Source organism: Scyliorhinus torazame, chromosome 18 (assembly GCF_047496885.1).
Source record: "Scyliorhinus torazame isolate Kashiwa2021f chromosome 18, sScyTor2.1, whole genome shotgun sequence".
Lineage (NCBI taxonomy): Eukaryota > Metazoa > Chordata > Chondrichthyes > Carcharhiniformes > Scyliorhinidae > Scyliorhinus > Scyliorhinus torazame.
In genome coordinates, this window is record NC_092724.1 from 50,729,768 (window position 1) to 50,742,102 (window position 12,335).

The 12,335-nt window shown below is 50.2% G+C and overlaps 1 protein-coding gene across 1 annotated transcript in view; it reads left to right on the forward strand.

The window, feature by feature from the left end:
* Positions 1–6,795: 6,795 nt before the first annotated feature.
* Positions 6,796–12,335, forward strand: part of LOC140394733 (uncharacterized) — a 28,118-nt gene continuing 22,578 nt past the window's right edge. Inside the window, exon 1 of the mRNA XM_072481950.1 lies at positions 6,796–6,874. Coding sequence (XP_072338051.1) covers positions 6,796–6,874 — 79 coding nt within the window. The remainder of the gene's footprint in view (positions 6,875–12,335) is intronic.

The following is a 12,335-nucleotide window of genomic DNA, read 5'->3' on the forward strand; positions in this document are numbered from 1 at the left end:
ATGATGGTTTCTATTTTACACAAAGGATCGGGGTCAGAAATTCATTGTAAACTGGGTCAAAATTTCCTGATACCAAGCTAGATGGGGCAATTGAATCAGAAGGAAGGACCTCAGTCCCTACAGCATGAGCAATGGGGCGATATATGTCAATGAGCAGAACAATGGCAGTTGATATTTTGTCCAGTCAAATGTAAAATGCGACACATTTGAAAGAAAAGTAATGCCAGATATAATCCACGTTGCTGAATTAGATAAGGATAAAGCTGAAAAAGGCCTGGGAGTCTTTGTGTGTGACTGGATGCAAATACAGTCTCTTTTAATAGTAATTAAAGGAGGTGTTTTAGCTTGCTGTGGTAACTGGGTAGTAGCACTCGCAGCAGTGAGGAGTCCGAACACTTCTTGGTGGTTGGGCCACAATAATACATGGCTGGAAAGCTATGAGTGCTGAAAAGGCGCTCGGAGGCAGCTCATTGGTTGAAGATTGCAGGAAATTGGCTGACTCTAGTTTGCTGACATTGCAGCCAGGGGGTGGTGTGTGGCATGTTAGTGAGCTGGACTCTACATTATCTGGATTTGGAACATTCAGCAGTGATCCCTTTAAGTACTGCTGCTTATGTCCTTCACAGAATCCCTTCAGTGCAGAAGGTGGCCATTTGGCCCATCGAGTCTGTACCATACCACTGAAAGAGCACCCTACCTAGGCCCACTTCCCTGCTTTATCCCCGTAACCCCACCCAACCTTTTGGACAGTAAGGGGCAATTTAGCGTGGCCAATCCACCTAACCTGCACATCTTTGGACTGTGGGAGGAAATCAGAGCACCTGGAGGAAACCCCCGCGGACAGGGGTAGGAGGTGCAATCTCCACATAGACAGTCACCCGAGGTCGGAATCGAACCCGGGTCCCTGGCGCTGTGAGTCAGCAGTGCTAACCACTGTGCTGCCGTGCCGTTGCCCAATTCCAGGACCCAACACAGGGACTGTGAAAAGTTCATTGGTCTAGAAATACCACATTGAATCCTATGATAGTGTAGGGCTCTGATTTAAATATTTATACTTAAACAGTTAATAAATATCTCTGCCTGTTTTGGATAGGGTCTCAATCTGTAATTCTGAGCAGTGCCAGAGTTACCAGATGTCTTACAACACCAGGTTAAATCCCAACAGGTTTGTTTCGAACCACTAGCTTTCGGAGCGCTGCTCCTTCCTCAGGTGAAATGAGGATTCTTACTGTGCTCACCCCAGTCCAACACCGGCATCTCCACATCATGTAATTCTGAGGACTGCTTAAATCCATACTGGGCTGAGATGTTTGTTTTGTGTGACCTGAAGGTGGTGTTGTAGATGAAGCATAAGAGACAGCTGATGCTTTGGAACTGTTGTTTCTTTAAAGGGTCAGCGAGCTAGGAATGAACTTAGAGCGAGCGACCTTCTGACTCACAGGGTGACAACCTTCTGTAATGCTACACTTAACTTCTCACAAGGTGTGGTGAGCGGTTTCTGCACAGGCAATTGCCTTGAAAATCAATGGGGCATTGCCTGCTTTTCATGCAAGAAATGTATAATAATGTATTTGATGGGGTGTGTGCACACTTGTTCCATTCTAACCAACACACTATGTTGGTTAGAATATCCTATGAAATTTAGGGGCCCAGCAGCTATTTTAGGCCCCTTACCAAAACTGTTTTGTGCCCTGTTGCGGACAGTTTTCTCTCTCAGTAGCTAAAACATTGTTCATTAATGAGTGCCTTTGGCACCTTCCGGAAACATAAGAGACTTTTTTTTGCTAAACCCTGCGTGAAATCAGAAGGATTTGCTGCCAGGCAATGCTCACCCACTATCCCTCTCCACAACCCCCACCCAACTCTGATCTATCATTTTGCTGCTGCTGTTCTAATTGTACTGAGTTGTATCTTGGTTTCAAGAAATAGTAAAAGCAGTACTGCTACAGCTATGTGATTTCTAATGAAAGATTTGCAAGTGTGTGGGTGGAAAGCAAGTGAAGTGTTTGATCTGGTCAAACACTAGCTAAAATCCCCTCAAATGCTCAAGACGTTTGAGCGTCTTCATTAACTGGGGAGAGGCCAATGGCTAGTTTCAGTTACATTCACGTTATAATGATGACCACAGAGCTACTTTCATGCTTCAGTAAGGCAAGAATTAGTGCATGTTCTGGTATCCTGCCCCTGCTACATGTCCTGAGTGAGGATTTCACTTCGGCAGATTGACCTCATTTCTCAGTGTTTGTTGAAAAGAAACAAAAGAAATCGAGAGTAACATGATTGTACAGGATCGTGGTATAAGATGAAATATTCCACAGCGTTAAAAGGAGAATTATCAACTATTCTGTTTCATCTGTGAGGTACCCTCAATTACGACTCAGGAGAGGAGATTGATAATTCAAAGGCTTTAATTACCAGAGAATCAGACAGCTGGCGAGAAGTGTGCTCACTGCACGCTGCCTACTGAACGTAACCTTATATACAGCTTCCTGGGGGCGGAGTCCACCAGGGTTCCAAACCCGGTCTTAAAGGGGCCTACGCATTAAAGGTACATGTGTATACAGATATCATTCATCACATTCACCCCCTGTTTAAAAAAAAACGCATAGTCCGTCAGGGGTGAACTGGAATTACAAGTTCAGTCTTTTGGGTGGTCTGATTGCCCGTGTCGACCTTCTCAGCTCCGGTGGTGGTGTGGCGGATACGGTCGTCCTCGGTGGTGGTATATCAGGGAGCACGGTTGTCTGAGCCTTTGCTCGCGTTAGAGCAGGGGGGGTATCCGGGGTGACTAGGGTGATTGGTGCCGGCGCCGGCTGGGGGGGGGGGAGGGCGCTATGGGGGGGGGGCTCTGTCGGAGTCGACAGCCGGAGCGGGGAGGGGAGCGTCAGTAGAAGGGGGGCGAGCCAGCGGGTGCCAGGTCTCGCAGGGAAACGGTGTCCTGCCTGCCGTCGGGGTGCTCGCCGTAGGCGTATTGAGGGTTTGCGTGTAGTAGTTGGACCCTCTCGACCAGTGGACCTGTCTTATGGCTCCTCACGTGCCTCCGGAGTAGAACTGCTCCCGGAGTCATCAACCAACGTGGAAGCGAGACCCCAGAGGTGGACTTTCTGGGGAAGACAAACAAACGGTTGTGAAGGGTCTCGTTCATGGCCGTACAGAGGAGCGACCTAATGGAGTGTAGGGCATCGGGTAGGACCTCCTGCCAGCGGGTGATTGGGAGACTTCTTGACCGTAGGGCTAGAAGGACAGCCTTCCAAACTGTCGCGTTCTCCCTCTCCACCTGCCCGTTTTCCCGCGGGTTATAGCTGGTCGTTCTGCTCGAGGCGATGCCCTTGTTGAGCAGATATCGATGCAGCTCATCGCTCATGAACGATGTACCCCGATCGCTGTGGATATAAGCGGGGAAACCAAACAGCGTGAAGGTGCTGTGCAGTGCCTTGATTACGGAGGCCGAGGTCATATCGGGGCAGGGGGCAGGGGACAGTGAAGGGGAAGCGGGAGAATTCATCGATGACAGTGGGGAAATAACTGTTGCAGTTGGTGGACAGGAGGGGCCCTTTGAAGTCCACGCTTAGTCGCTCAAAGGGCCCAGAGGCCTTTACCAGGCGAGCCTTGTCTGGTTGATAGAAGTGCGGTTTGCACTCCGCACAGATCTGGCAAGCCTTGGTCATGGCCTTAACCTCCTTGGTGGAGTAAGGTAGGTTGCGGGACTTGATGAAATGGGCAAGCCGGGTGACCCCCGGGTGGCAGAGGTCATCGTGGATGGCCCGCAGATGGTCTTTCTGCGCGTTGGCACACGTGCCGCGGGACAGGGCATCTGGGGACTCGTTGAGCTTCCCCGGATGATATGTAATATCGTACGTGTAGGTGGAGAGTTCGATCCTCCACCTCAGAATTTTATCATTCTTTATTTTGCCCCGTTGTGTGCGTTATCGAACATAAAGGCGACCGACCGTTGGTCGGTGACGAGGGCGAACCTCCTACCGGCTAGGTAGTGCCTCCAGTGCTGCACAGCCTCCACTATGGCTTGTGCCTCCTTCTCGACTGCAGAGTGTTGAATTTTTGAGGCGGTGAGGGTTCGGGAAAAGAACGCTACAGGTTGACCCGCCTGGTTGAGGGTAGCAGCCAGGGCGACGTCTGATGCGTCACTTTCTACCTGGAAGGGAATGGTTTCGTCCACCAGTACGTAAGCCATACTGGTCCACCATTTGATCCATTGCCCTTTGGAAAACGGAGACTCCGTTTGTGACACTGAAAGGGACCCTGAGGAAGTGGAAGAGCTGACCGGCTGCTTCGAAGGCCGTATAGGGGCGGTCCTCTGGGCGGATAGGGAGTTGATGATAGGCAGCCTTGATGATATTGGCCTTGATACGACTGAAGGCCAACTGAGCCTCAGCCATCAGGGGAAAAACCGTGGTCTTAATGAATGGCCGGGCTTTGTTCGCATATCTGGGGATCCACTGGGCATAATAGGAAAAGAGCCCCAGGCACCGTTTGAGTGCCTTGAGGCTACGGGGGAGGGGAAGTTCCTTAAGGGGGCGCAAGCGGTCGGGGTCTGGCCCTAGGACTCCGTTTTCCACGACGTAGCCGAGGATGGCTAGCTGGGTTGTGTGGAACACGCATTTCTCTTTATTGTATGTCAGATTGAGGGCCCGGGCGGTCTGGAGGAACTTCCTCAGGTTTTCGTCATGGTCCTGCTGGTCATGGCCGCAGATGGTGACGTTGTCCAAGTACGGGTATGTAGCCCGTAAGCCGTACTGGTCCACCATTTGATCCATTGCCCTTTGGAAAATGGAGACTCCGTTTGTGACACCGAAAGGGACCCTGAGGAAGTGGAAGAGCCAACCGGCTGCTTCGAAGGCCGTATAGGGGCGGTCCTCTGGGCGGATAGGGAGTTGATGATAGGCCGGTTTTAGGTCGACCATGGAGAATACTCGATACTGGGCGATTTGGTTCACCATTTCTGCTATGCGGGGAAGTGGGTACGCATCAAGTTACGTAAATCGGTTTATGGTCTGGCTTTAGTCCACCACCATACGTTGTTTTTCTCCGGAGCAGATTACCAGTACCTGTGCCCTCCAAGGGCTGTTGCTAGCCTCTATGACCCCTTTTAGTAGCTGCTGAAACTCTGACTTGATGAAAGTCATGTCTTGGGCACTGTACCGCCGACTCCTGGTGGCAACGGGCTTACTGTCGGGGGTGAGGTTCGCGAAGCGGGGAGGTGGTGCAACTTTGAGTGTCGCCAGTATACATACCGTGAGCGGGGGCAGGGGTCCGCCGAACTTCAGTGTCAGGCTTCGGTGGCTGCACTGAAAGTCCAGGCCGAGCAGCAGGGGGGGCGCAGAGGTGAGGGAGGACATAAAGTTTAAAACGGGCGTATTTGGCGCCTTGGAGAGCGAGGTTCGCGACACAATACCCCGTGATTTGGATCGAATGAGATCTAGATGCGAGGACGGTAGTTTGGGAGGCGGGATAGGTGTGCAGGGAGCAGCGTCTTACCGTGTCTGGGTGGATAAAACTCTCCGTGCTCCCGGAGTCAAAAAGACAGGGGGTGTCGCGGCCGTTGATTTGAACCTGCATCATTGAGTTTTGCAGGTGCTTCGGCCGAGATTGATCGAGCGTGATCGCTCCTCGTTGCGGGCAGTCAGAGTCCTCAGTTGAATCGGACTCGCAAAATGGCCGCTGCCGTCGGTCACACATTTTGAGTTTTGTAGATGGCCGCCGCCAAGATGGCCGCCCCCATGACTCGCACGAGGCCGTGACGCATCGGAAGTAGGCGTGTCCGGCCGCCGTGCGGCCACGTTGTGGGGCCTGTGGTCCCGGGAGTTCGATTTTTGGGCCCAATGAGACTTTTGTTTCTGGCCTTTGGGCCCAGCCAGGCAGACCTACGCAAAGTGCCCCTTCTTTCCGCATTTGCCGCAGATAGGGGAGCGGGCGGGCAACGCTGGGGTGAGTGCTGGCTTTGCCCACAGAAATAGCATGGGGGGCTCCCGGTGCGAGCGGGTCGCCGCGCGGCGCAGGCCTGTAGTGTGGCCGAGTCTGGAGGGGATCGAGAGGGGTTTGCAAGGTCCGCGGGGTACGTGCGGAGATTATGGTGGGCCGCTTCCAGGGAGGAGGCGAGCGTTACCGTGCCTTGGAGGTCCTTCACTCCGTCTTCTAGGAGCCGCTGCCGGATGTACGTGGATCGGATACCAGACACGAAAGCATCACGAATATGTAAGTTCATGTGGACTTCTACCGTCACTTTACGGTTGCAGTTCCTGGTGAGCGCGGTGAGTCTCTCCAAGTATTCATCTAGCATTTCCCCGGAGCGCTGGCGGCAGGTCGAGAGCAAATGTCAGATTCTTTGAATCTGTCTATATATATGTTTCTGGAACAGACCTCTTCATTCACCTGAGGAAAGAGCAGCGCTCCGAAAACTAGTGACATCGAAATAAACCTGTTGGACTTTAACCTGGCATTGTAAAACTTCTTACTGTGCTCACCCCAGTCCAACACCGGCATCGCCACATCTTGATGTCGTCTGGTAATTAAATTGAGGTACCCTCAATTACGACTCAGGAGAGGAGATTGATAATTCAAAGGCTTTAATTACCGGAGAACCAGACAGCTGCCGAGAAGTGTGCTCACTGCACGCTGCCTACTGAACGTAACCTTATATGCAGCTTCCAGGGGGCAGAGTCAGAGGCGGAGTCCCCCAGGGTTCCAAACCCAGCCTTAAAGGGGCCTACGCATTAAAGGTACATGTGTATACAGGTACCATTCATCACAATCTGCAATCGGTGTAACTTTGAAAGAATGGAATCAGATTACAACCTGACACACAAGTGCCTGAACTTGGCAGAGATCTCCAAAATAGACAGCTTGTGTAACGCAAGTAGGTCCTCGAGCAACTTTGGTGCCTGCTCAGTTTTATCTGCAAAATGTCGGGTCTGACACAAGCAAATTAAAAAAATCATCAAAATTTGTCCTTTTTCTGGAAATCCGCTGACTTTGAGGAACGCTCTTGAGAGCACCAAAACCACTCCCAATCGCTGGTGTCCAGACCTCAGTGGGGGGGGGGGGGGGGGGGGGGGGGGGGGGGGAGGGGGGCGGGAGATGGCACACTATCTGCATCCATCTTAGAGGAAAACTGCAGGGTGAGTGATGTGTTGGGTGTTCTGGATCACAAACAGGTCACCAACACTGGAAGTGGTGCAACTCTATTTTATTATAAGGTTAACTATATTAACATACTTGAACTGTGGGTAAATGCAATACCAGCTTTAACTGTTGACCCTTGCCTAGTCCTAACCAGGTGATGCACTCAGCACATGATGAATGTCTGTGATGCAGGCTGTGAGCTCTGTGCTCCGAGCTGGCTGCTACTAGAATGAGCGGGAACTCTCCTGTCCCCTGTCTTTATAGTGCGTGTGCTCTCACTGGTGATTGGCTGCGGTGTTGTGTATGCTGATTGGTCCCACTGCATGTCCATCAGTGTGTGTGTGTGTCTGCACCATAATATACTGGTGTATATTATGACAGTGAGGACCCAGTATTACTGAGAGCTGAGCCCATTGCTCTGCCTTTCACAGTTCTTTTAATCTCAAGGATTTGAAGGACAGCAGGGCTTTCACTGAGTAGAATCAGTTTTTCCATTTTACCACGGAGCAAATTAGTTAGTGATAAAAGTGGACAAACACTAGTGATTTTGTGTTATGTGTATTATGGTTTTCAGTGGACCAATCACTCCCCCTGTTAAAATAGCTGACTAAAGGAATCTCGTACAGATGCTGTAAGTATTTACCCAGTCGTCTCAAAGTTAGCAGGCTTTCAGATTTGTTTTTATTGCTTGTATCAGACCAGACATTTTGCAGATAAAATTTAATTACTGCCTTATCACATTCTTAAGACACCCCAAAAGGTTTCACTCTCCATGGGATGCTGGCTTTATGCAGGCAGCCAATTTGTATATAGCAAGGTTCCACAAATAGAATATTCCTTCTGCTCTTCTTCAAATTCTGCCATGGGATCTCCTCTTCTCCAGCCAGTGAAGGCAGATAAGTTTGATATTCCATTTGAAAGACAGCAATTTCTTCAGTGCTGCATTGGCATGCAAGCATAATTGTCTGCTTAAGTTCTGGGCTTGACACTCAATATAATCCAAGTCAGAGCTGAGAGTGCCAGGAACTCAGCCAAGCTGACACTGTTAGCAACAACCATTTCCTGTCTCCATAGATTTGTTATGCATAATCTTCCTAACCTTTGAGGAGCAACTGCTTTGATCATATGTGTGTTAATTTGGGACTGACATCTAAAGTAACTCTACTGCACTGTCCATATATTAACATTGATTAACATCTGCCCTGAGATATCCCTTGATGTTACACATGGATAGTCATTTATCTCCAGCACAGCTATAGTGGTTAGCAGCTAAGTTGAAGCTGTGCTTAACGTGACCAGTTCATCTATTGCCAGAACCCAGTTACTTCATGTGGCGAAGTAGGGGCCAATTTTAAGCTTGGAGGTGTACGTTCACATTCAACTGACACGGCCTCAAGAGAACCAGGTCGTAGTTCTGAGTTCAATCATTTAAAATATGTTGGGCTCTGGTCTCCTCCCACAGTCCAAAGATGTGCAGGTTAGGTGGATTGGCTATGATAAATTGCCCTTGGTGTCCAAAAAGGTTAGGTGGGGTTACTGGGTTACGGGGATTGGGTGGAGGTGTGGGCTTAAGTAGTGTGCTCTTTCCATGGGCCAAATGACCTCCTTTTGCACTGTAGATTCTATGGTTCAATGATCACTGTTCTTTCTAGCTCTCCTCCAGCTCTCTCTAGCCCTCTCCCAGAAGTCTGTGAGTCCGTGCTTTATATAGTTCTGCTTTATACTAGCTCCATCTAGTGGTTAATTATGATGTGACATTAACCCTTTGTATTTTTTTTTTTAAATAATATTTTATTGAAAATTTTTGGTCAACCAACACAGTACATTGTGCATCCTTTACACAACATTGTAACAATACAGATAATAATGACCTTTTTAAATTTAAACAAAAACAACAACAAATAAATAAATATTAAATAACAAAAAATAAAAACTAGCCCTAATTGGCAACTGCCTTGTCTCAGGCCACCCCCCCCCCCCCATCCCCCCCCCCCCCCCCCCCCCCCAAGTCCTGGGCCGCTGCTGCTGCCTTCTTTGTTCTCCCCTATCTATCTTTCCGCAAGATATTCGACGAACGGTTGCCACCGCCTAGTAAACCCTTGAGCCGACCCCCTTAGGACGAACTTAATCCGCTCTAACTTTATGAACCCCGCCATATCATTTATCCAGGTCTCCACCCCCGGGGGCTTGGCTTCTTTCCACATTAGCAATATTCTGCGCCGGGCTACTAGGGACGCAAAGGCCAAAACATCGGCCTCTTTCGCCTCCTGCACTCCCGGCTCTTGTGCAACCCCAAATATAGCCAACCCCCAGCTTGGTTCGACCCGGACTCCTACTACTTTCGAAAGCACCTTTGTCACCCCCATCCAAAACCCCTGTAGTGCCGGGCATGACCAAAACATATGGGTATGATTCGCTGGGCTTCTCGAGCACCTCGCACACCTATCCTCCACCCCAAAAGATTTACTGAGCCGTGTTCTAGTCATATGTGCCCTGTGTAATACCTTAAACTGAATCAGGCTTAGCCTGGCGCACGAGGACGACGAGTTTACCCTGTTTAGGGCATCTGCCCACATCCCCTCCTCAATCTCCTCCCCTAGCTCTTCTTCCCATTTCCCTTTTAGTTCGTCCATCATAGTCTCCCCTTCGTCTCTCATTTCCCGATATATATCCGACACCTTACCGTCCCCCACCCATTTCTTTGAGATGACTCTGTCCTGCACCTCTTGTGTCGGGAGCTGCGGGAATTCCCTCACCTGTTGCCTCGCAAAAGCCCTCAATTGCATGTACCTGAATGCATTCCCTTGGGGCAACCCATATTTCTCGGTCAGCGCTCCCAGACTCGCAAACTTCCCATCCACAAATAGATCTTTCAATTGCGTTATACCTGCTCTTTGCCACATTCCATATCCCCCATCCATTCCCCCCGGGGCAAACCTATGGTTGTTTCTTATCGGGGACCCCCCCAGTGCTCCGGTCTTTCCCCTATGTCGTCTCCACTGTCCCCAAATCTTCAGTGTAGCTACCACCACCGGACTCGTGGTATAGTTCCTTGGTGAGAACGGCAATGGGGCTGTCACCATAGCCTGCAGGCTGGTCCCCCTACAGGACGCCGCTCCTTCCTCCTCTCCCATCCACTTACTCACCATTGAAATATTAGCGGCCCAATAATACTCACTTAGGCTCGGTAGTGCCAGCCCCCCCCCTATCCCTACTACGCTGTAAGAATCCCTTCCTCACTCTCGGAGTCTTCCCGGCCCAAATAAAACCCATGATACTCTTTTCTATCCTTTTGAAAAAAGCCTTCGTGATCACCACCGGGAGACACTGAAACACAAAGAGGAATCTCGGGAGGACCACCATCTTAACCGCCTGCACCCTCCCTGCCATTGACAATGCTACCATATCCCATCTCTTGAAATCTTCCTCCATCTGTTCCACCAACCGCGTCAAATTTAGCCTGTGCAATGTGCCCAAATTCTTAGCTATCTGGATCCCCAGGTAACGAAAGTCTCTTGTTACCTTCCTCAACGGTAGGTCTTCTATTTCTCTACTCTGCTCCCCTGGATGCACCACAAACAGCTCACTCTTCCCCATGTTCAATTTATACCCTGAAAAATCCCCAAACTCCCCAAGTATCCGCATTATTTCTGGCATCCCCTCCGCTGGATCCGCCACATATAGTAGCAGATCATCCGCATATAAAGATACCCGGTGTTCTTCTCCTCCCCTAAGTATTCCCCTCCATCCCTTGGAACCTCTCAGCGCTATCGCCAGGGGCTCAATCGCCAGTGCAAACAGTAATGGGGACAGAGGACATCCCTGCCTTGTCCCTCTATGGAGCCGAAAATATGCCGATCCCCGTCCATTCGTGACCACACTATACAACAGCTGCACCCATCTAACATACCCCTCTCCGAACCCAAATCTCCTCAACACCTCCCACAGATAATCCCACTCCACTCTATCAAATGCTTTCTCGGCATCCATCGCCACTACTATCTCCGTTTCACCCTCTGGTGGGGCCATCATCATTACCCCTAACAACCTCCGTATGTTCGTGTTCAGCTGTCTCCCCTTCACAAACCCAGTTTGGTCCTCATGAACCACCCCCGGGACACATTCCTCTATTCTCATTGCCATTACCTTGGCCAAGACCTTGGCATCTACGTTGAGGAGGGAGATTGGTCTGTAGGACCCGCATTGTAGCGGATCCTTTTCCTTCTTTAAAAGAAGCGATATCGTTGCTTCTGACATAGTCGGGGGCAGTTGTCCCCTTTCCTTTGCCTCGTTAAAGGTCCTCGTCAGTAGCGGGGCGAGCAAGTCCAAATATTTTCTGTAAAATTCAACTGGGAATCCGTCCGGTCCCGGGGCCTTTCCCGTCTGCATGTTCCTAATTCCTTTCACCACTTCTTCTACCGTGATCTGTGCTCCCAATCCCATCCTTTCCTGCTCTTCCACCTTGGGAATTTCCAGCCGATCCAAAAACTCCATCATTCTCTCCCTCCCATCCGGGGGTTGAGCTTCATACAATTTTTTATAAAATGTCTTAAACACTTCATTCACTCTCTCCGCTCCCCGCTCCGTCTCTCCATCTTCGTCTCTCACCCCCCCTATTTCCCTCGCTGCTCCCCTTTTCCTCAATTGGTGTGCCAGCAATCTGCTCGCCTTCTCTCCATATTCATACTGTACACCCTGCGCCTTCCTCCATTGTGCCTCTGCAGTGCCTGTGGTCAGCAAGTCAAATTCCACATGCAGCCTTTGCCTTTCCCTATACAGTCCCTCCTCCGGTGCTTCCGCATACTGTCTGTCCACCCTCAAAAGTTCTTGCAACAACCGCTCCCGTTCCTTACTCTCCTGCTTCCCTTTATGTGTCCTTATTGATATCAGCTCCCCCCTAACCACCGCCTTCAACGCCTCGCAGACCACTCCCACCTGAACCTCCCCATTGTCATTGAGTTCCAAGTACTTTTCAATGCATCCCCTCAACCTTAAGCACACCCCCTCATCCGCCATTAGTCCCATGTCCATTCTCCAGGGTGGACGCCCTCTTGTTTCCTCCCCTATCTCCAAGTCTACCCAGTGTGGGGCATGATCCGAAATGGCTATAGCCGTATATTCCGTTCCCCTCACCCTCGGGATCAATGCCCTACCCAACACAAAAAAGTCTATGCGTGAATAGACTTTATGGACAT